This window comes from Lytechinus variegatus, chromosome 14 (assembly GCF_018143015.1).
Source record: "Lytechinus variegatus isolate NC3 chromosome 14, Lvar_3.0, whole genome shotgun sequence".
Classification (NCBI taxonomy): Eukaryota; Metazoa; Echinodermata; class Echinoidea; order Temnopleuroida; family Toxopneustidae; genus Lytechinus; species Lytechinus variegatus.
The window spans coordinates 26,012,084-26,037,645 of record NC_054753.1 but is presented as its reverse complement, the minus strand read 5'-3'; the positions used below and the strand labels follow the sequence as shown (position 1 = coordinate 26,037,645).

The 25,562-nt window shown below is 37.0% G+C and overlaps 1 protein-coding gene across 2 annotated transcripts in view; it reads left to right on the top strand.

The window, feature by feature from the left end:
* Positions 1-25,562, top strand: part of LOC121427179 — a 71,788-nt gene that overhangs the window by 14,316 nt on the left and 31,910 nt on the right. For both annotated transcript variants that reach the window (XM_041623445.1, XM_041623444.1), the window contains exons 2-8: positions 12,615-13,023; positions 13,707-13,859; positions 14,631-14,771; positions 15,588-15,831; positions 17,285-17,414; positions 18,534-18,804; positions 23,523-23,726. In XM_041623445.1, the coding sequence (XP_041479379.1) occupies positions 12,669-13,023; positions 13,707-13,859; positions 14,631-14,771; positions 15,588-15,831; positions 17,285-17,414; positions 18,534-18,804; positions 23,523-23,726 (1,498 nt within the window). In that variant the 5' untranslated portion in view covers positions 12,615-12,668. The remainder of the gene's footprint in view (positions 1-12,614; positions 13,024-13,706; positions 13,860-14,630; positions 14,772-15,587; positions 15,832-17,284; positions 17,415-18,533; positions 18,805-23,522; positions 23,727-25,562) is intronic.

The following is a 25,562-nucleotide window of genomic DNA, read 5'->3' as shown; positions in this document are numbered from 1 at the left end:
TCTTCATCCATACATTCATCCAAATATTCAATGAATGAAGCATAGATCATTTTCAAATCCATTACACTGTGCATTTCATCAACAAAATGCAATGTTTTGTCAACGCCCGAGGACATGAATGATTATGCATTGCACTTATCTACTAGGTAATAACACTTTCACTGAGAACATGATTGGATGTACCAAGAACCTCTGGCTCTCCGCTCTGAGGGATATTCTTAACGGGTAGATTAAGTTCCAACCATCCATATCAAACTTCCCCCCAGAAGCCAATAAAAGCCTGTTTCCATGGCCAGCGATGGAGGAAGCGAGGATGTTTCTGTGTTGCAAGATATGGGTATGTTTGTTGTAAGGGAATGCCAGATGGGTCCCTAAAGGCTAACGCGGCCTAGACCCCACCTTCCCTTTTTACCCATATTATTTGAATGATTGACACAATATTAGGCTATCTACTATACAGAGATACCCCAGGCAAAATTGGAATAATTTTATGAAATAAATATTGCAATCACTGAAGATTATTTGATGGTTAAATTCAGAGATGCAAGTCTTTATTCTTTTTTTTCATTTCAGACCCTGAAAACTTTCCATTTCAAGCTTTATTTTGCACAGCACATGTGGGCCTCTAACTGGTTGTTATATCTCTGCAAATCATCTTCAAAAGACATTCTAATGATGACATTTAAGGACATTTCTACCTTGGAATTTCTGTGTATTTCATCCCATTTCCTTATCTGATCAATCAATTTCCTGTATTGTACATTCTAATGTTTGATGACTCCTGAAATCTAATAAATGTTTTGTATTGGGAAATTTATAATTTTCAAAGTTTTAGGTTCCATGATACTCAATCTCTTTATACCAAAATCATTTCATCTGACATGTTACTTTTGTTTATAATAATAATAATAATAATAGCTGGATTTATAAAGCGCTTTTTGCCAGAGGATATAAATCGCTGCTATTATTACCCCGGCTTTAGCTCGAGCTACCATCATCAGTGCATGCAAGGAATTACTCCTGCCGGGTACCCATTCACTTCACCTGGGTCGAGTGCAGCACAGTGTGGATAAATTTCTTGCTGAAGGAAAATACGCCATGGCTACGATTCAAACACACGACCCTCTGTTTCAAAGACGAGAGTCAGAACCACTAGACCACGACGCACCCACTAAGACTTACAAGTACAATTACGTGGGTGTTTATTTTGTTGGGCGTTTCTTTAGTCTGTGCTTTTCACTACACCTATCCTGCAAAACACTGGTGTTGATTTAACACCAGCCCGGTATCTATATCGGTCCACACTAGAAAGGTGTTGAAGCAACCTGTGAAAAATCAAACTGATATTGGTTTAACACTAATTGTTGTTGCTTAAATGCCAAATTGGTGTTAGCCTAATACCAAACTAGTGTTGTTTCAGCACTTCTCTGGTGTGGACCGATGTGTATACTAGGCTGGTGTTAAAATAACACCAGCGTTTTTGCAGTGTAGTATTGTTTCTTTGATATTCTTTCGAGGTCTATACCAAATCTTGCTCTGACAGTGATGGAGCAATGAGTTCAACGGCCTCTTGTAAGCAAAATAGAAACCCAATGCTCTGCTGCAAGTATGCCAGTAGCACAGCATTTTCACACCTCTATATTCATGATAAATTAGAACTAAGGGCGTTGTTGCATTGACCAATAAATTGTTTGTCACCATTTGGTGCGATGTTGGCTGAGCAGGTCAAATCTACCGGATGTAAATTGATGAGTGCTCTTTTTTTCTTTTTTATATCAAACAACTGAGTAATCTTGTGAAAAAACTGTAAACAACTAAGAGCAAAACTAATTAGGGTATCTGTGTTCCACCTGATTAAAGCTCTTTGGGAGCTTTGACACACAGCAATCATGGTTGCAAACACTACATGTACAAGGTATTCTGTAGTTTAAATTTTTCAAACCTTGGTATGATTTATTCAATTCTATTACATTTTGAAAGCTTGCCATCAGGAAGTCATGATACTTTTTGGGTTTGGGGTGTTAATGACATATTCAAACTCATTTCAAGATTTTGGATGTTTTTCAAGAGTTTTTTTCCCCTTACCTATTATAGTCTAACTGTTACTGTCTAAATCTTGTCTCTGTATTCCAACACCATTTATAATCTTTGATATATTTTTTTGTCAGTCACAATTACTTGAACCATTATAAATTTGTACTTCTTTAATAGCTTGTAATTGCTGCCAATCATTTCCTTTTTGTTCCAATATTGTATGTTGTAATGGATTCCCTCCCCCCTCCTTTCTGTCTCGCCCACCAGAGGTGAAGGCGAGACGTAGGGATCCAAATGTCTTTCGTCGTCCGTCCGTCGTTGTCCGTCATCCGTCCGTCACAAATTTAATGACACATAACTCCACAACCGTACGTCGCTTTTCAATCAAACTTGGATGGTAGATGGACTTGGCAGACTTGCATCTTATGCTGCAGTCGGAGGTCACATGGTAAAGTCAAAGATCATTTTCAGGTCAACACTAAAGTTTACATGCAAGACTCTCATATGACACCTAACTCCGCAACTGTAAAGGGGGTATCTCACTGGGCTTGAAACTAGTTCGCGACTACAAATTTTGCTAGTTGCAGAGACGTCTCCGCGACATCTCTGAGACGTCTCATGAAAATTACAGAGTCTCCGAGGAGTCGCAAGAAGATTAAACATGTTTAATATTTTTGGAGACTGTTTCTAGTCTCCGCGACGTCTCCGAGAAGTCTCCATCAGTTGCTGCGACGTCTCGGAGACTAATGATATCCGCGACTGCTGAGACGTCGCCGCGATGTCTCCGCGATGTCTCAGAGACATCGCGAAGACCTGCTGGAGACAAAAAAAATTATAATACATTGCGGAGACGTCTCCGCGACACTTCTTCACACTGTTTGACCCACTTCAGAAACCATGTGACTGAACGCGTGCTGATATCATTCCTCTTGCTCCAAGTCAGGTGTATGATCTTTCAAACGTTCCATCGAGACGTCTCCTTGGTGAGAGTGCAAGCCATTTTTGTCTCCGAGACGTCTCCGCGACTGAAGCGACTGATAAGTTGGAGACTGTCGCGGCGACGTCTCCGTTGGTGAGATAGGGCCTTTAGTTGTATTTCAACCAAACTTGGATGGTAGATGGACTTGGGAGACCTGCATGTTATGCTGCAGTCAGAGGTCACATGGTAAGGTCAAAGGTCATTTTGAGGTCAATGTTAAAGTTTACGTTCAAGGCTCTTATGACAAGTGTTAGTCCATCCCAGTCATTTCACAATGAAGTTTCGATATATTTCTCTTGCGTGCCCTCGCAAATCACGATATTTCTGGTTATTTTCATAAGTGGGCGAGACACAAAATTGCTCTTGCCTTGTACTTGTATTTATGTTTATTCTTATGTTTAATCATGCAATTTCCATGTGTTTTAGAATTCTTATATTCTCAATAATTGATAATGGTTACATAAAAAATAAATGAATGAATAGATAGATAGATAGATAGATAGATTAGATAGATAAATGTAAATGAATAGATGAAAGAAGGAAGGAAGGATGAATTCAGAATAAAAAAATGAATTGTATTGACAACCAAATATAGGATCCTTAGAATGTTTAAGGCGCAACAGGTTTACATGCAATTCCCATATACCCCGAGTTTAACAGGGATATGATTTATATTCCAGTGTCACATGTGCCATTCCTGTATACCGATACAAGGTAAATGCACTTAAATCATTATAGCGCATTTCGTCCAATCAACCCATTGTGTTGTGAGATGTGAATCGACAAATACTCTCACTAAGCCGCATGTTTGTGTCATCTAGCTTTTGCGGTTTTTGCGTTTGTGCATGAATTAACAGCGTGGGTTTGCGCTCATGTCTTGTTGTACAATGTTGCTAAATCACTTTTAGGTCCATTAAATGTGTGACTGATTTGCGTTGGAAAGTGTAAATTTTTTGATGCTGCATGACTTTTTTGTGTGCATTAATGGTTTGTACTTAAAGGGGAAGTTCACCCTGACCAAAACTTTATTGTAAAAATAGCAGACAAAATGATAAAAAATATTGGCGAAGGTTTGAGAAAAATTCATCAAATAATTAAAAAGTTATTAGAATTTCAATTATTTGATTTGTGACGTCATATGCGAGCAGCATTCCTACATAGTGAATGGTAAAAAGTCAATGAAATGTCATTTTCTCAGAAAATTGAAAATGGTTTTCTCTGTACCTTTTGTATATCAATAGACAAATCATTTCACACCCAATCATGAATAGAAAACAAAATTAAGTCATCAGGAACCATACGAAATTTGAAATTCATGCATTTTATATTACATAACACATGGGGCAGCTGCTCGTTTATGACGTCACAAATCCAAAACTTTGAACTCTAATAACTTTCTTACTCTTTAACGGATTTTCCTCAAACCTTCACCAATATTTTTTATTATTTTTGCGGCGATTTTTACAACAAAGTTTTTTTCAGGGTGAACTTCCCCTTTAATGTCATGTTCTGCTATAAAGACAGACATAAAAGACATTTAAGAAAGTAGGATGGTGTGTACCTGTTTAGTTCTCATTTAAATCAAAATAATATTCTATGTTTATGTTGCACTTAAAGGGGAGTGAAACCTTAAGAACAAGGGAGGCTTGTGTCAAAACAGAAAAATCAATGAAGAAAGAAGAAAGTTTGAGAAAAATCAGACAAATAAAGAGAAAGTTATGAGCATTTGAATATTGCAATCACTAATGCTATGGAGATCCTTCCATCGGCAATGCGACAAGGATGTGTGATGTCACATGTGAACAACTTTCCCTTTGATGGACTATAAAATACCCCCAAAATGTTTCTTATTGCTTTTTCTTATGGTGATACAAACTCTTTATCCATGATGTATTCTTTAAAAATCTTTATTACATACCCTCCTATAGAAAGAATACATGATCTACTGATAGATGTGATAAAAGATGCAATTTAAATGAAATATATACTAAAGTAATGGGGAGAGTTGTTCACAAGTGACATCACACATCTTGGTGGCTTTGCCAAGTTGAGGATCTGAAATATACCATTAAAATTTCAAGTTGTAAAATATTTGAATAGAAAACATATAAAACAGTTTCTTTGACAATGCAAATTTTTACGGACTGCTTGTAAGTTTCACTGACATTTCACAGCGTTCACATCTTAAGCTTGATTGAACAGTGAAATTCAAATGTTCTTTTCCCATATTTTCAAGCTCTAGCTTAGTTTTTTCTGCAATTAATCAACTACTTGTGTGGGCCATTTTACAATGTAAAGTGTTAAAATCAATTTTTGACAACTTGTTCTTTTACATTCAGCATTTTATTGCTTGACAGTGTAAACCAATACTGAGGTTAACCAATGATTTGTTGGATATCATTTGTTTTTATTAGACAATAAAGTTGATCACATTATTTATCAAAGTCCATACTATCATTTTATTATTCATTTTTTCAATCTTAAAGTGTGAACAATCAGCTTGAATCAAATGGGTATTGAGTTCTCCATATTAGCAATTTTCTGAAGAAATTTAGGAATTTCTTGCCCAGGTGGGAAATACTGGGAAAAACTTATAAATGCTGGGAAGTACTTTAGATTTAGATGTACCGGGAAGTTCTAGAATATGCTTGAGAAACACCTGGGTAATTTATACCTGAAAATAGTCCAGAAGTATAATCCATTGCATTTCCCTGCATTTCGATTTCCCCATTTTCCTTAAAATTATTGAGGAAGTATTTACCCAAGAATCGACTCTAGCCAATGCAGATAATCAAATGGTAAATTTAAAGGCCTGTCTCTGTGGCAATGCCTAAAGTGCAATTACAGACTGTGCTCCCAGTCTGTTTGTAAGCATTAATACAATCAGCAAGCGGGAAGCACTACTAAACAAAAACAGGATATATATAATATAGATCTGGAAGGTCTCACGCATGGTTGCATTATGAACCATCCTCAAACATAGACCGGTGGGTAATGTGATTGGAGGGCGACAAAAATTGGTGATTGGCGCGTTGAGGTAATATAGCCGTCAAGGGGATCGGAATGGACATAATACCATCAGGCGCTTCAGTTATCTATTTTTAGCACTTCTATGGTGGTAATCGATGCATGTTCTGCATTTCGGATGCCTTCCAGTTTCTCCTTAATTCTCAATAAGAAGTTTTTGTCATGTTCTTTCCTACCGGTCATACTTGATTCACGTAGTGAAAGCGACAGTATCGAGGGACGTTTAGATTTTCATCGCATCCTGTCTCTCCTCTCGATCAGACCCTTATCCATCTCCATGATCTCCTTGAATGTCTATACTACCCCATGTCCCCTCTCTTTTTTCTCTCCCTCTCCCCCTCTTCCTTGCCTTCTCATTTCATTTGCTCTATTTCTCTTACCCCTGCTACTTGACTTTTATGCTCTCTCCCTTTTAATTGCCTTTCTTGGTATCACATTCATTTTCTCTCTCTCTCTCTCTCTTCTTTTCATCTCCTCATTTCCAAGTAATCATGCTCCTTCACATTTTGTTCTCTCCACGTCCATTACCTTTTTTATTTGCATATCCATACTCTAACTCTCTCTCTCTCTATTTCTTTCTCTCTCTCATTATATCTTTCTTTCTATAAGGCATGCACTCTATATCACCCTATTTCTACCTATCTTTCTCCCCTCCTCTCCATCTCACACTCTCTCCCTCTCTCTTATATCCTTCTTTTTTTAAGGCATGCACTCTATATCACCCTATTTCTACCTATCTTTCTCCCATCCTCTCCATCTCACACTCTCTCCCTCTCTCTTATATCCTTCCCTTTTTAAGGTGGCATGCACTCTATATCACCATATTTCTACCTATCTTTCTCCCCTCCTCTCCATCTCTCTCTCTCTCTCTCTTCCTCTTCTTATCTCGGTCTGTCTGTTACAGCAGTATTCCCCCCTGTGTACTACACCTGTCATTTATGTTCCAGTATGATAACATCATCTCCTATCCCATGATGCAAGGCACAAAATATTGATTTCAAATCAGCATTCATCCAGGGCTCTCTTATCAGTCACCTGCACTACCATGCCTTGGCCCCTTTTTACAAAGAGTTGCAATTGATCCGATCAATCACAACTATGAACGGCCAGCAACATCAACATCTGGTATGCATGCTTATTCAAAATATTTTCCAACTATGATGTATATTCAAGCATTCATTGTTTCCTTGGAAATTCACTGTGCTTCTCTTTCTTTACAAAGGACATCATGCAAATTTCCTGTAGAAGAAATTATGACACTGATGGATCTCGATAGAATTACGACTGATTGGATCGATCGTAACTCTTTGTGAAATGGGGCCCTCTTTTCAAAGAGTTGCGATTGATCCCATCAACCACAACTATGGAAAGCCAGCAATGCCAGTTCCGAAAACTGTTCTCCCTGCAGGCCCTGCTCAACATGATAATGTTATTATTACCCTAACCCAGGGAGCTCACCGTCGTTTACTCATACTCACAGGACTAGGGTAGATTGTGGTCACAATAACTTGGAAAGAAAATTGTGAAAACAGAAATTATGCACTTACCACAACCTTGATTGGGCGCTCAAGCATTCAAGGAATTCCTTCCTACCGGGTACCCATTCACCTCACCTGGGTCAAGTGCAGCACAGTGCGGATAAATTTCTTGCTGAAGGAAAACACGCCATGGGTAGGAGTCAAACCCACGACCCTCTGTTTGAAAGGCAAGAGTCAGAACCACTCGACCACAATGCACCCACACAAACTATAATACAATGTAACATCCAACAAGAAAAAATAAATCATTGATGATAAAACAATACAATACCGGTACATTACAATAATTCAATATGAATAAGACAATGGTAATAACATTTGAACATTCCTGATTGGAGACAGATATATTAAAAATACGAGAATACAGAGGGTAAGGTATTAGTAATTTATAGTTTTCATTTTAATAATTTACAAGTAGTGTTAATTTGTTTTGATATCACTATATTCCCAAAAAACAAGAAATTTACCTGAAAAAGAGAAAAACAGGGAGAAAAAGATAAGGGTGGACTGACTTTAACTATTTCTCTTTAGTTTTCTATTTTTTGATCTATATTCAAACATTTATTGTTTTTGTGACTATTCAGTGTGCTTCTTTTTTGCTTACCAAATACATTGTGCAACTTTCTGAAGGAAGAGAAATTTAGCTTTGATGGATTTCCATAAAGTTGAGGTTGATGTGATCAATCACAACTTTTTGTTGCCTGATATCTCCATTAGATGTGAAACTACTAGATATCTTCCTTTTGACTTCAAACCTCGAAGAGGACATAACTGAAATATTTTGTACAATGATTGATTTCTTGCTAACTTTAGCTGCTTTATCTGTTCAAGATATTGGTTTTAAGGGACTTTGCATCTGCCTTTGGCCAGTTGTAGTGAAGTTGTTGAGGAGCGTTGTGGCCCAGTGGATTAGTCTCCGGATGTGGAAACTGAAGGTTGTGGGTTCAAACCCCAGCCATGGTGTAGTTTCCTTCAGCAAGAAATTTATCCACAATGTGCTGCACTCAACGCAGGTGAGGTGAATGGTACCTGGCAGGAATTTATTCCTTGAAATGCACTGAGCACTGGAAGGCTGCTAGAGCTACTGCTGTTGTAATAGCATCCAAGTCCTCTGGAAGCGTAAAGAGATGTTATTCATAATGTGATATGCACTATTATTATCATTATTAATTATTATTATTATTAGTGTAATGTAGGGACATGCATAGCTTTGTGTTATGCTCTCTAAGAGAAGATATTATTCTACTTCTACGACGATACTCAGCAGGATCCATTAGTCAGGATGTAGTGCTAAGGAAATATCTTGGGTGCTCATCTGCAGTGCATACTTGTTGGTGCTTTTAAAACTTTGTGCTGTTTGTAGAAGTAAAATTCTAGTTCTTTGGTTTAGATGTTGGTTGGAAGCGTCCCCTCAAGGCCTCCAATGAAGGAGCATCAAGGATGGTTTGAGGAAGAACAAAGTTATTATTATCGTTGTTGTTTTTGTCATCATCATTGTTGTTGTTGTGCTGATGGTGGTGGTGGTTGTGGATATTGTTTTTGTTGTTAGCAATTAGCCCAATAAATTTCTCCATGTATCTAAAACACCCCCTCCCCCTTCTTATCTTCCCTTCAGTAATCCTTATCAGTATTCCTACTCACTTTCACAAGCTACCATTAAAAACGGAGGCCCAGTGACGTACACAGGGGGTGGTTACAGGGGTTCCAGCCCCCCTTAAATTTCTTTGATAACCAAACCCCCCCCAAAAAAAAAAATAATAATAATAATAATTGCAGTGAAGACCTTTTTTTGGTTACCATTTCATTAACATTGAAAACCCTCACTCTAAAAATTCCTGCTTACGCCACTGTGGAGGCCTATATCATCTTTCCAGTGGAACATTTCTCTGTATGACCGTGCAACTCGTACATTTGTTTACTGATATATGATCTGGTAGTCACATTGGTCACATGGGAAATATAACAGACACGGCATCATAGCTCACTGATGATGGCTCATTCTTGCTTGAACGAGTAATGAGAGAAATTACACAGCATGCTTGACAGGTCAGGGATTTCATCAAAACAATATTTGCTTTATAAAATCATATCTGAACTACCAACTCATGTTATATACAGCAGTAACAGAATTGTCTTACTATATTGCTTGTGCATTTAAGACAAAATGAAAATCCTTATTTTATTGTTCAAAATACTTTGTACACATGAAATGAAATCCTTTGAAAATTTGCTTTGCCCAATTGATCATTGGCCTGGCAGCCGCTGTGCAGCACAGTATCGACGAGGCTCTTCCTTTAATTGTTGAACACCAAACAGGGTAGCAGCAACTCCCATCTTTTAGTTACTTTTTGTCTGACATGACCGGGGTTTGAGCTCCCGACCTCCCGGTTGTGAGACGGACGCTCTACCGACTGAGCCATCACACCGGCTAATCTAAGTAAATAAAAACATCATTGTATCTTTTTATCATTATAACAAAAAATATATATATGTGATCTGCCACACCAAAACCAAAATGTCACCAAAATTGATTTTTTTTTTTAATTTGTAGTGAGTTTGGAAAAAAAAAACATCCTGAGCTTTCTGTATGATGTATAACTTGTCGAAATGGATCAACAGTAAGTGCTTGATTGAATGCAGAAGAAATTCAGGGAGAGCTTTGAAAAATGAGGAGAAAACATGGATTGAAGTTTGAGGTTCACACAAACATGAGGTGTTCACACTGTAATCTTGGTGCAACTTCCAAGCAGTCGTGGGGCCTGTTTTATAACGAGTTACAACTGTTGTAACTTTGCCATTATGGCAACTACCATGGCAACAGGGCTCAGCAGCCAATCAAAATCAAGGTTTCCATGATAGTTGTCATAATGACTAAGTTACAGCAGTTGTAACGCTTTATGAAATAGGCCCCCAAAAAATGGTGCCACAGAAACTATTGTATCTTTTTTTAATTGAACTTTACAATTCTAAGTTTTGAAAATATAAAGGAAAATATAAAGAAGAGGAATTACTATTCGGATAAGCTAATTTTCATTTTTGCTGGTTGAAGACTAAAGTGCTATATTGGCTAAGTACAGAGAATCTTCCGAGGCGATTTATCGTTGGTTTCAGGTTTGCTGTTGACAAATGTTAGATTATGTGACCAATCTGCTTATAGCAAGTCCAAATCCAGAATTTCACCTGTTCATAACAGCATTTGGTAACCTGCCAATGAGAACATCCTAATGCTTTTGGGGCTCAGGAAATCCATTACTATACCCTCCCTCATGAATACTGATGGTGAAAATTATATCTGGTAATGATTAGCCTACATACAAGCTTTTGTGAAAGTGGATGAAATCAATTTACTAGCTGATTAACCTACATTCAAGGACAAGACCATAGCCTTGGTGAAATTGCAATATTTCTGTGTTCTCAGGCATATTGCTAATCATACTCCAAGCTATTTGTTCCTGCCTTCGTTATCAAAGAAGGGCGTCATATGTCGGCTGCTTATAGAAAGCAGTACTGCCTGTAGATGAATTGGAAAATACCAATGCCGGCGATGCTATTTAGAAAGCACTCTACCACTTGTGAAGTAATATGTCTTAACTTTTATTTTGTCTGGAGCTGAAAAATTGTGCGTCAAGTATGAAATATCCGAACCTAACTTGTGCGTACACACACAGATGTTCTAGCAGTCAATTTTATTTGTCCCATTTAGAATAAGAAAAATGTACAATATGAACATTACAATAAGCATTGAATGTGTATTTACATTTTCATTGAAAAACATGAAAAACATACATAAAATACATAAAACATTGTCACAACAAACAAACAAAATATCTGAGAATGAAGGGCCAACAAATAAGAGCATATAACCTCATTGAACGTTGACCCAAAATCTAAGACAAGAATGATAAATATTCCTAAAACATAAATGAAAAAAAGATATTAACACGCACATTAAAATAGCGTAATCATACAAGCAAATTAAGAACACAAACTTAAAATGTTATTTTTAATCACTACAAGCAACTACATTGCTTTAATACACACAAAAACAAACCATAAAATTTACAAATTTAAAGTGGATAGGGACAGCTGTAGAAGAACAATTCTTATTGGTTAGCTGCTTTTGAGAAATTGAATATATATGATTGAGGTTGAGGATGAATACAGAAATTGCTCATATATCTTTTAGAATGTGTTAGATGATGTACAGTTGAGGCCAAAAGTTTACATACACCCATGGAATTCAGTGAAATTCATTCACTTGCCAAACATCGTTAAATTTACTATATCTTCAGAAATATAAATACTACCATGAAGAATTTGGTATCAAATGAAAGAGCATATTGAGCTCTTCCACATGATTGGAATACCGCTGAGATCAAAGTATATTTCAGGTGGAATTTTCTTTGAAGAAAAAAGTAATATTAATGCCATTGTATTCTATTGTTAGTTTTTATATTTTCAAGAATTGTTTCATAAAAATATATAAATGTCAAATCTATGATTTATATTACATTTTCTATCATGATATGTCACCACCGAACAAAAATGTGTAATCTGAAATGTTTGTTTTAAGAAGTAACCAGCACAAATATGAAATATTTTTGTCAAGTCTTTATTTTTAATTCTTCTAAAATATGAAGATTTTTGGGAAAAATTTTCACCCAAATATTTTTCAGCTCCTGGTGACAAAGCAATGTGATGAAGGGGCATGACATACTCATTAATTTGATATCAAATTTGTCATGATAGCACAAATATTTTATAAGATACAGTAAATTCTATGACATTTGACAAATGTCAGCTTTTCTTTGAATTTCCTGGGTGTATGTAAACTTCTGGCCTCAACTGTATATACCATCACGAAGTTGCCATATTACATTTCTCATTTTAATGTGTCCTTTTATTCAGTACTGAACTCATTAGGTATTCTTGTTTATGTATCATTTGAATACGAAGTGATTTAGAAGATTAATCTAATGCAGTTGTTCTACTTTCACAATGTAAGTGACTGGAATTCTTAATTCTCATTGATGTAGGTTGAGATGATGTGAGAGGCAAGAGAGATCCGGAGTAAGAAGAAAACAATCACCATGGAAACGGATGGAAGCTCTACACATCATCTCTCGGTGTGCCGCACCTCCACCGTTGACTCCACCACCTCGACCAACACAAACTCATCCTGTGACGACACCCAGCAGGATGAGGTCAAAGGTGAAAGGTCACACCAACATGAAACTGAACATTGTGTTGTTGATAACACCCCGGGAGATGCAAGGAGGCCCTCTGTTGGGCTACGAGAGACAAGGATCATCATCAGTCAGGATGATGGGGTTGCCGTTGACAACAAGGGCGTGGTGGAGGACGATGAGGAAGAGACAAGAAAGAGGACGGAGTCACTTCATAAGCTCCATCAACAGCATGCATTAGATTCTTGGGAACAAGAAGGTAGCACACCAAGTTTATCTTCTTCCTTCTTAATTGATATTACCATTTTGATTGAAAAACTAAAAGTTTATTCATGCAGTTTTATTTGTACACATAAAAAACAGAGACGTTTCACCAAAATTCATGTCTGACTGAAGATGCGCCTTAATTTCCCAATTGTCTGTGGTAAATAATGAAATGAAATTACCACATTGATCAGGGGCCCATTGCAGAAAGAGTTGCATTTAAACGCAAGCCCCAAAATCAATCGCAAGTCCCAAATGCGCACTGTAGATTGGTTGAAAAGAAAGTTGCGCATGATTTTTAGAGTTGCAATTGATTGCAACTCTTTCTGCAACGGGACCCCTGGGGCCCGTTGCACTTCCACATAATCATCAAACAGATTCTAAATGTAGTTGAAAGGCATTTAGAGTGGGGCTTGAAAATTTCTTTAAGTCACTCAAACTTCTTTGTGAAACACCTCAACATTCTTCCTATGCAACTCACTCTCCCTGTTTATCTGTCCTTTTATATCAATTTATTTATCTTCTTCTCCCCCCCCCCCTTTTCTCTCTCTATCTCTGACCCTACCTCCTCTCTTGCTTTCCCACCCCACCTTCCCTCATATTTCCCTCTCTACATTTTCCTCTTTCTATCCCTTCCTCTCTTCCCACTATCCCTCTCTCCCTCTCTCTCTCTAACAGGTGATTCAGCCAGTTCCAGCAGCCGATCCTCTTCCACGACCAGAATATCACCCCGTCTGTCTCCCTCCCCTTCCCACCGGTCTCATTATCACGTGAGACATACCAGCAGCTCATTATCATCACCATCATCGTCAGCACTTCCAAACATCAATAGTAAGTCCCACTCTTGTATATGCAAACCTTGCTATACCAACGTTATCATCATCAACATCAATATTATCATTATCATCACCATCTTCAGCACTTTCAAACATCAATAGTAAGTGCCACTCTTGTATATATGCAAACCTTGCTAAATTGTCATTCAGTTTGTGCATATTACATCATCATCGTCATCACCATCTTCATCATCATCATCATTATGATTATCCAATGATAATATTTACCAAGTATGAACACAATTGATGTAGAAATAAAGAAATAAATTGAATAAAAACTCACAAGAAGTCTGATGATAAGTATTTTCTAATTTTCTGGCATTTGGCGCAAGACCCCCTCACAAAAACATCTTGTGTTTGCTCAAGCATGAACAAAACTACTTTTTTAAAGCAATAGAAACATAAGACATCAGAGCATCTATTAACATCAAAATATAGACAGCGTGATTTGAAACAAAATTTTTTGATAGACTTTCCAAATTGTCCCTTTTCTATACGCACTCTATTACAAGGGCTAAGCTAGTCTGATGATTCCTGTGCTCACAGCTTTTTGAAGAATTACTTCCTGCTGGTATCTGTTTGCCTCACCTGGATTGAGTGCAGCACAATGTGGGTAAATTTCTTGCTGAAGGAGAACATGCCATGGCTGGAAATCAAACTCACGTCCCTCAGTTTGAAAGAGTCTTAACCTCTAGACCACAACAACCCCACAATACTGTAAAATGTTCTCATGCTTGTTGTATTCCTGATCTGCTTTCTCAACCAGGCTCCATCTCTTTGATGTGCTTGGGGAGTTCAGTGATGAAGGTCAAACGTCAAGGTCGTACGTCATCCAAAATGCTGTACCTTGATAACACCAGGTCTTACATCCGATGGAAACCGTCCAAGAAGGGCCACAAGGCTATAGGTAGGAATGGGGAGGGGTATTTCACGAAGCTGTTTCAATATTTACCAATTGGACTGGCCACCCCAAAACCAACATTGAGTCACCAGGAAAGGTTCTCTTTAAATAGCAAAATTAGTAGTTTGGTCTTCCAAAAGTAGAAAACTTTAGAATATTTTTATATGTAAGAGAAATTCTTCTTCAAAGTGACAAAATTTGAAGATAAGGAATTATATAAAAGATGAGAAACAAGACTTTTTACACCCCTCTTTTTGGACTTCTTGGAAATTTCACTAAGATTGCACAGTATATACTGTACATCTCATACTCAAGTGAGCCGGAAACTTTAAACCTTGTCTTCTTATTATTCTTTGAAGTTCTCACCGACTTTCTACGTTCAAGTACTTATCTTGTTTATTGTTCATGAATTTTAACATGGTATAAATCCTGTTAAAGTTTAGGATGTGCCTTTTCAAGCTCAATAAAAATCTCAGAGTTCACTTTGGGCGATTTAGTGTAGGTTAGGGTTGCTGGTCACATATTTAGAAATTACTGATAATGTTATGTAAAGTGCCAAATTGTAAATTTGTGTTCTTTGTGATACGTTAAGAAATGAATGACTTTCTTTCAAATGATTTCAGTTTGTCCTGTTTTATTGGGCAGTGTTAATTTTTTTTTAATTGAAGAATGTAAGAAACTATCATTTTAAGTGAGCCCACCAATCACTTGATATCTTAGCATTGTTCATACAAATGCAGAGTTTTGTCAAATATCGAAACATGGCTTAAGGAATATGAATATGACTTAACTGAAAGTGTCTTTGATGTGTTGTTGATGCAGTACACGTCAAGAACGTCCGGGAGATCCGAGAGGGGGCTTGCACCGACGTCTTCAAGAAGCACCTGGCCAGCGCGGCAGGGCACAAACCAAGCCATTGCTTCTCCATCATACACGGTACCAGCTGGGAGTCCTTGGACATCATAGCCGGGTCCCTCGACGAGGCCCAGGCCTGGATCAGAGGTCTGAGGCATCTGATGGAACAGGCGCAGGAAGAGACCGCCCAGAGCGATCAACTAAGAGACTCATATCCTTGAACTTATTAGCAAATGACGATTATATTAAAGAGAAATGCTTGTTGTGGTAAATGAAAATGTATTTTGCTGAGAAAAGAGCAAAATAATCATGGAATCCCATCATATGTCTGGTATTTTTCCAAGAAACATTCATACACTGTCCCAGCTATAAGCTTTTCTGTGTTATTGATCATAAGTGTTGTCAGTTTTCAGCTAAGATTTCTTGATTTCAGAAACAAGTTTGTGTTAATGCACCAGGTCTACATCTATGATGATATTGTGACAATCAACCTTTATTCAAAAGAATATCTCGTGAAATAGTTGTTTTCTGCAACTGCATTATCTTACCTTGAACACTGTCTGTTCACTCACTGGAAGATTGTTCTTGGAGAAACATGTGTTTTTCTTAATCAGAATGAACCCTGAACTGTTATATTTATTTGCTATGAATTTGCATGAAACCTGCATACCAACCAGGAAGAGCAACTTGCCACTTTGTAGCCCTTTTTTCTCCCTCTTTGTACTCATTTGATAACCCTTTAGACAAACTGCTAGAAAACGGTGAATTTTTGTCAATTTTCAGTTAAAGCTCCATAGGCTTTAATACACAAAGCATCTACAAAACTGACAGCAAATTTTTGTCCACTTTGCATGGCTTGCAAGTGTACCACAGTGGCTTAATAAGCCTTTAAGAACTAACTTTTCATATTGTGATCCGTAGTGAAAAATGTTTAGGTCAAATTTGTGAATACAAATATGAATGTGCAATAAAAAGCTTTGGGGTTTACTGCTTTTCTCTTTTGTTGATGAAGAGCCTATTTTCGAAGATGTCATATGAGAGAATATGACGTAGAGTATGGCAGGGGTATACCAAAATCCAAGATAAATCCAGCTTTTTTTTATAGTATTCTTATTCAGCCTGCAGAGGTACAATGTTTATCCTCTGTGATATGAATACCTCCCTCGAGGGTCAACGAGGCAGCATACTGGTTTTATCTTACCCCTCATCAGTATTATTATCTCCTCTGTGTATATATACGCTGTAGGCTCCTAATACGTCTTGATATATGCATAATGCTCAGTTTTTCAGGTATTACCATTTAGTGGGGGCTGTATTATAAGCTTTCATCATCCTTTGACAATATTTTGAGTTTTTGTTAATATTCTTTCCTTTTTTATTGTTCTATACATTGATGATTTTATGACATAAGTAAAATAAAAAAATTCTTATATTTTTATTATCAATTGAAGCACTTTGTTATATGATCTAAATCATTATCATTTTCAAATTTTTATTTTATTATTAAAATTGAATTTTTCTGCATTAGATAACATATCTCATGAAAGAGGGGGTCAAAGTGGTGATGGTCTTTTCAGCATGGAAGAAGTATTAAATGATTTATCAAGCCATAGAGTAGCTTAAGACTGGTATATATCCTTTCTTGTTCCTTAACTCAATCAAACATGGTTGAAATCAGTATTTGAGTCTGCAGATAAAAGTGGTGATGGTCTCCTCAGCATGGATGAAGTTTTGAAACTCCTTCACAAACTCAACGTCAACCTTAGCAAAAGGAAAGTCAAGCAGCTTTTCAGGGTAGGTTCTCAATTCCTCTCTGACTCCTATTTCCCTTTCTATGTTTTATAACATATTCTCCTAATGGGTTGAGGGCTTGTATTCAATAAAAAAAATTGGATTCCCTCTTTAACATTTTACTTTAGAAAGCCAAGTTTTATCTAACATTCTCACGAAAAAGTATTGTGATGTAACTTCTTGTTGCCATGTAATGTGTAATTAATTCAGCTCACCATCTCACCAAAAGCGCTGTTGAATAATTCTGTACATTTCCAGATGATTACATACAAGGCTCCTTCACATACATGTACCAAAGAGATTGGAATCTCAAAATCCGCTAACTAATAAATCTAAGTAAAAATCCTCATTTTCTCGACGTGAATAATGAATTTTTTTACAAGTTCTGATCTCTGTCCCCATGTTCCTCTTTTTTTCTGTGTTCTTTTTACCTTGTTTCCTTCATCTCTTCTCCCCCATCTTTCTTCTGCCTCCCTCTTTCTCTTAATTGTCCCTTCTCCATCATCTGTTTTCCTTCCCCCTCCCTTCCTGTGCATTTTTTTGCCTTCTTATATGCATGTATCTCTTTCTAAAAATCAGAGCAATACTATGATATTAATATGTATTATTTCCTTTAAATGGATGTTCACAAGATGGTTCCTCTAATGTTTTTTCTTAAGAAAATACACTCAATCAATATCATTATTGAAATCATGTCACTTTAATGTCAGTTAAAAGAGAATCAGAGATTTAATTTGTACTAGCAATGATTCATTGAAACATATTCCCAGAGAATAAATTACAATTTAATGAATAATAATAATATAATTTTATAGAGCGCAGAAACTTTTCCATAAAGTATATATCCTACTGCACTTTATGGTACTCTTAAAATGCTTGTTATTTAATAAATAGATGTGTTTTAGCTTTGATTTAAAGTAGTTTACAGATGGTGCTTTTCTAACTTCCAGGGGTAAGCTATTCCAGAGCTTGGGGGCTACACAAGCAAATGTTCGATCACCAAGTGTTACTTTTGTTTTGAAGGATGGAATCTGTAAAAGCAGAGGATCAGTTGAACTGCGCAAAATGAATGTTACTCTCAATCACCTCAAAATGTTCATATTCATCAAAAATTTCTCACAGGAAGCCGATACCAACATCGACGAGCACCTGGGCAAGCTTGACTTTGACGAGTTTGTCCACTTCTACAAGACGTTATCGATGCGCCCTGAGCTCTATGCGCTCCTCAGGGAATACAGCTGCGGGAAGGAGCATATGACCCTGGAAGACGTTGACGTGTTTCTGAGAAATGAACAGGATATCAACAGGCTGAATGAAGAGGCCTGTCGTAGCCTCATACAAAAGTATGAACCTGTCCCAGAGAATGTGTGCAATGGCAGGTTGGGCATAGATGGTGAGTTCACACAAATAGTCAAACTAAAGTTTGTTTGTTTTTTATATCTGTAGTATCATTGAAATGTGTGAACCTGTCCCAGAGAATGTGTGTAATGGCAGGTTGGGTATTGATGGTGAGTTCTCACACAAATGCTTAATATTAGATGTTTGTTTGAAAAGTGTGAACTTGTACCAAGAATGTGTGTAATGGCAGGTTGGGTTTTGACGTTGAGTTCACACAAACAGTTAATAAGGTACTAGAAGGTTTTTGGTAATGCAGGGCTCGACACTAGCGGCGGTCCGACGGTCCCAGACCGGTAAAAATCGCTGTCGGGCCAGTAGATTTTCAGAAATTGGAAGATTTACTGGTCCGACATGACCAGTAAAAAATATCATTGTCGGGCCAGTAATTTTTCCAAAAAATAGCAAGTTTTAAGGGTCCGACATGACCAGTGATAAAAACCATTGTTGGGCCAATAACTTTTCCAGAAATGGTCAAATTCACAGCAAACCATCCCCCCCGTGAAATTCTGCCATTCACACACAGAATACACACAGAATGAATCACACGTAAGTGTTACTAGAGTACTATACATACAGCATGCATACAGTGTACATGTAGTCTGCCACACAAACCACATGGTAAATTCTCCACTGGCCGCACGAACGAAGCCTGGCTAAACTCTGGCAGAAATCTCTCACATAACTGTCAAAATCCAAGGTTCATACTCATGAAAGGCTCTTATAATGTCCATATTTCCTAAAAATTGGAGCAACTCTGTCATTTGTAAGCAGTAAAAGGAGAAATTTTCACTTCTGTTTTGGTTCAAACAGATCGGGTTTCGGGTGATATCGTCTGAATACATAATAGCCCCACATATGCATTTATGTGTGTGTTGATACACTAATGGTATCTGACTTTCTTTTGTAGCTATTTTAAATGAGAAAAGAAACTGATAAATTATTTATAATAGTTTTAGCTTTCTTCCTATCTTTCTTTCCTTCTTATAAATCTTTCTTTGTTTCTTCCCTCGATTTTTTTTGTTACTGTCTTTCTTTTTTAATTTCCCTTGTTTTCTTTAGTTCATTTTTTCTTTCTATCCTTTTATATAATATTTTCTCTATTTTTCCTTTTTCTCTCTCTTTCTTTAGTTTTTGAGTCCATCCATCCTATATCCATCTCTTCCCTTCTTCCTTTCTTTCCTTCCTTCTTTTTACCCCTTTCTTCATTCTTTGTTACTTTCTTTGTTTGTTTCTTCCATCCATCATTTATTTACCCTTTCTTTTTTTATTTCTTTTCTCAGCCCTTTCTTTCTTACATTCGTTCCTTTCTTCTATCTGTCTTGTTCTTTCCTTTTCCCCTTTATTAATTATATCATTTTACCTTTCCTTACTTTTTTTTGACTGCTTGCTTCCTTTCTCTCCTTTATTTTTTCATTCCTTCCTTTCTTTGTCTCTTGGTCTTTCTTTTTTTTCTTCCTTTCATCTATTCTTTTACCTTTTCTTTTTTTTATAATTGCTTGCTTCTTCCCTTCCTTCCTTTATTTATTTCATTCCTTCTATCTATCATTTTACCTTTCCTTCATTTCTTCCTTAATTCCTTCCTTCTTTCAATCCTTCCTTCCTTTCTTTTGTCCGTCTTTCCATCTCTCCTTTTACCCTTTCTTTTTTATTGCTTCTTCTTTCTTTCCTTTACTACTTTCTGGATTTGTTCTTTCTTTCTGTATTGCTTGCTTCATTTCCTTCCTTAATTTCTTTTTTTTCTTTTCTTTCTTTCTTTCTTTCTTTCTTTCTTATATTTGTTCCTTCTTTATTCCTTCCTTTCCTTCTTTAGTTCTTACTTTTTTTTCTTCCTTCACATCTATCCTTTCTTTACCTTTTTTTCTTCCTTCCTTTCTTTTATTCTTTCTTTCTTTTCCTTCCTTCCTTCCTTTCTTTCTTCGTTTCTGTCTTTCTTCGTTTCTGTCTTGCTTTCTTTTTGTCCTTCATTTTTTTTGGGGGGGGTAACGAAAGGCTAGAAAAATAAACTTGCGCCTTTTCTTAATGTTTTCTTTATTTTTTGGGACCAGTAGATTTTAGGTTCGGACCAGTAAAAATTTGAAAAACTGGGTATCTACTGGTCCGACATGAATAGGTTGGACCAGTAGAAAAAATGGGTTAGTGTGGAGCCCTGGGTAATGTATTATTATAATAAACCTGTCTGAGAGAATGTGTGCAATGACAGGCTGGGCATTGATGGTGAGTTCACACAAATACTTAATATTACATATTTTTTTAAGTATGAACCTGTAGCGGACTAGAGAATATGTGTAATGGCAGGCTTGGGTGTTTCTTTGCAGCAATTGCCAATTTGCCTTACAAAAATGAGAATTATAAAGTCCTTCTCACTATACAGTAGTTATTTGAACTTTTCGACCTCTGGCCTTGTGTTTTCATTGGGTGGAAAGATGTGTCCATGAATGTGCAGTTGAGTGAAGCTTTCATCTTTGTAAGTCTATAGCTTGTTTGTCTAAGACTTGTGATGTGTTAATATCATCAGAGACTCTGGTTGAATGGCTTCCATCGATATTGAAACCTAAGGGCAGAAGCAGGTTTAATGAACGAGGGGGGGGGTTGGGCAGATATTAGTTTGTCATGAAAAAAAATTATAATTGTTTCAAATGCATCATATTATTCTCACTACTGAGGAGCATCATGTTTCTTTCTCAATTCAAGTATGAAAGGAGCATAAGTGATTCAAGTGCTTTCTCCCCCCCCCCCTCCTTTTCTGTACTCACTTAAGTAGGGGAGGATTAGGACTTCATGTGCCCCCTCTGACCCTTCAACCTAACTTCTATAAGAAGGGGACCATTCCCACTTGAAGTTCCCCCTGCACCCCCCCCCTCCCCCATTTGCTTATGTTAGGATTCAAGCGTTGCTGCTGCAGTGCAGCCTGTGCCCCTCCCCCTTCACTTCTTTATGGAGTGGAGCATTACCACTTTAAGTTCCCCCTTTGCCACCCCAACTTGTCTTCTTTAATGATTGGAACATTGCTACTCAAGCGCATCCTGTGTGCCCCTCCCCACCCCCAACCCCCACTAACTGATCTATGGGAGTATGGGAGCATATTACTGCTTCAGGTACCCCTTTTCCCCCCTCCCCATTCCCAGAAGGAGGGATATCAAAACGTCAATTATTTCCTGTTCCCCCCCCCCCATCCACCTCTTTTGCCCACTGAAACCAGATAACAGAGGAGGGAAAGCTCATTACTTTCTGGAACGCTTTGTTGAATTTGATGGATGAGTGTGAAGATGTAGTTGAATTTGAGGTCTTTCATGCAAAAGGACTGTTGAATGCTTGTACTGGGTGTGTAACATGGCAACGGTATTTGATAGTGGCATTTTCACCTTTGATCAGACATTAGTGCACCTTTGAAAGTATTTATGGTCATTGGTTTCTGTCAATGTGTATTCATGTCTCATTCCTTTCTATAAATATCTGTCTCATTCCCACTTTCCCCTCCTCTAACTCTCTCTTTCATTCATTGTTTTTTTCTGTCTGTCTCTCATTTTTAGCTCATCCGGCCCGAAGGGCAAGATGAGCTTTTGCCGTGGCGTGGTGTCCGTCATCTGTCGTCCGTCCACAATTTCAAAATGCTACTACTTCGCCATTTCAATTCTTTTTGCTTCATATGATTGCACTAGGTGGGGGATTCAAAACTTCTCCACAGAATTTTGAAATTCATTAAATATGCTAATTTATGCGCATTTTTCAAAATTCACAAAAAAAAATGCTTCTTCTTTATTTGTTGATTGATTTTGATTTTTTTGCTTCCATCTGGTAGAGCTTCATCAGGTTCACCAATCTTCTACACAGAATTTTGACATTTTGATTAGAACAATTTTTATGCTACTTTATGGAAAATTAATTTATTAATATTTTTTAAAATTCACATAAAATGCCTCTTCTGTAGTTGTTGACCGATTTTTACTTTTTTTCTTCTTCCATTTTGTAGAACTTTATGAGGTTCACCAAACTTCTACACAGAATTACAAAGAAATTTTTTCCTCTTTATTTGTTGATCAATTTCAATTTTGTTTGCTTTATGTAATAGCTCGAGGTGGTGATACAAAAATTTCAACATAGAATTTTGAAACTCATTAAATATGCTAATTTATTCATATATTTTCAAAACTCACAAAAATTACTTATTTATTTGTTGATTGACTTTGGTTATTTTTGTTCCATCTGAGAGCTACATTAGGTTCACCAAGGTTAATGATTAATACTTAATTCATATGAAATTTATTCATAGATCACAAAAAAATGCTTCTATGTCATTTCTCCATCAATTTCAATTCTATATCCTCCATTTATGTCACCAATATAATTCACTTCAGTGTCGACTGGGCTGAAATTAAAATTGTGTTAAATTTTGTTGATGCCGGATGAGCTCCATATCATTGATATGCTAGTTATCTCATTCTCTCCGATCTCCTTTTTATCTTTCACACTCACTCTCTCCCTGTCATCTGCCCTTCCCTGTTCTCTTCATCATTTCTCTTGTCCACTATCTCCCCTCTCTCTCTTTCTCTCCCCCTCCATCCCCCTCCCTCTCTCTTTCCCCTTCTTAACCACACTTCCCTAATCTTTCTCTCTCTTCCTCCATTTTGATATGATTTCAATATTTATGTATTTTTCTCTTTCCCTCCGTCCCTCATTCACCATCTCTCTCTCCCTCTCTCTCACTCTCTCCAGGACTGATGAGATACCTCTTGAGCGATGAGGGTGACCTCTTCAACTCGGGTCATCGAGGGGTCAACCAGGACATGACCCACCCCCTGTCACACTACTACATTGCCTCTTCACACAACACGTATCTACTGGGCGATCAGCTCATGTCACAGTCTAGTGTGGATGTCTATGGTCTCGTCCTCCAGGCTGGCTGCAGATGCGTTGAATGTAAGCAATTATTACATGTACCCTTACGAGGTGTTTTTGCCACTGATATCCAAAAGCTAGATGGAACTTTGAGGCAGAGGAAAAGTACTCCATAAGACGTACCAACGCATAAAGTTCTCCACATACGCACATGCACATATAGTAAAAAGTATGGAACTTTGTGCGCAATTGATCTAAGGAGTACTTTATTGTTTCCGATGGTCTCAAAAGAGCATGTGGAAGCTCTTTCTACCTATTCATATCAATGGTTTTTCTTCGGCAATCAGCTTCCATAATCAGCATACCATAGTTCATCTTTTCTGGGTTTTCCCATCGACTTTGTGTGTTAATTTGGCAGCAGGCAGTATTCGCAAAAACTGGTTGAAACGTGGTGCGCGCCTGCACGCCCCAATTATTTAGCCAGGATTTCTTTATCGAATCCATGAACAACCTGAAATAAAGCAAACAGGCATTTAAGTTGTTCCAAACGATAGCTTGAGTTACACATTACACAGCCATAAGTATGATAGTATTGACTGGTCCCCTTTTGGGGAACATGAAATACATTAACCTTTAAATCAACCATATTGCCCTCCCCTAAAGACTCGGGCCAATATGATTCTGTTGTGGGCAATATATTTGATGTTCCCCACAAGGCCAGTCAGCAATATATAATTATGCTATAGAAAATAATGGAGATTGTGCATTCTTACCCTCGTCTGAGTTATGTGTTATTGAGCAGGAAAGTTGAGGGGCAAATATTGAATTTGATTCAAATTGGTCCCTGGTGTGGTGCGATGCTTCAGTAATGTATAGCCAAGCTGGAGCATGGGGCCTATACACACCACATGTGTGGGTCGCAACCTTTGAATGATGGGCTAGGTATGTAGATAAAACAATATGTGAGGCCTTATGAATTTCAATAGTATTGCATTTTCCATTGAAAATATAGACCTAACTTGTAGAATAATATGAATATAATATTAATTAGAATTTCATAAGAATTTTTATGTCAGTACTTCCTCACACCATTTCCAAGTTTGAAATATTGATATGAATATTGGTCGAAAGGGGCTTGTTAATAATGTGATTCTAAGGAGGGAAATGTGCATGTTGAATTTAGTTCAGTATGTCATCCTACCCCAACAATAAAAAATAAGGATCGGTTTATATTGCAAGTTTGGCTAGGTAGAATTTCTCCTGCAAGTATATATCTACAGAAGATGTGAACTCACTCACAGTTACCAGAATATTTCTCTGTTATTGTTGATTTTGGCTTTTGAAATTATATTTTTAAAAATTCTCTTGTCATGTTATTTGTCCTGAAACATTTATTGCATTGCATACATTCAATTAAAATTGTGATCAAGTGCATGTATGAAGTTCTTCTCTCGTGTTATGATAACACTGGATTACACACACAAAAATTATCTTTTGATAATTTGAAATAATTACTAACATATGTCAAAATAATGCTCCTTGAATTTTTTCTTTTAGCAATTCCCTTTTGATAATTTTTTTTTTATTGCTACACATATATTTTTAGGCAAAACTAAAACATTTGAAACTCCTGGCCCCTCCAATATTGAGATTTGAAATGAAAAAAATGATGGGAGCTTCAGGCATTTTCATTCTTAAGTTGAGAACATGCCATCATATGAAGATTTGTTTAATTTCTCATGTAAATGATGATTAGATGTGCACTTTTGGTATATACTTTTTGTATTTTTTTACTTTGTAAGAAAGGACCCTCTTTGTCAGATCTAATGTTACTGAATAGCTTTATCCAGAGAAGATATGAAGTCACTTCCATTGACATAATGTAATATAGCAATTCCTGTCCTGTATGTCTTCACA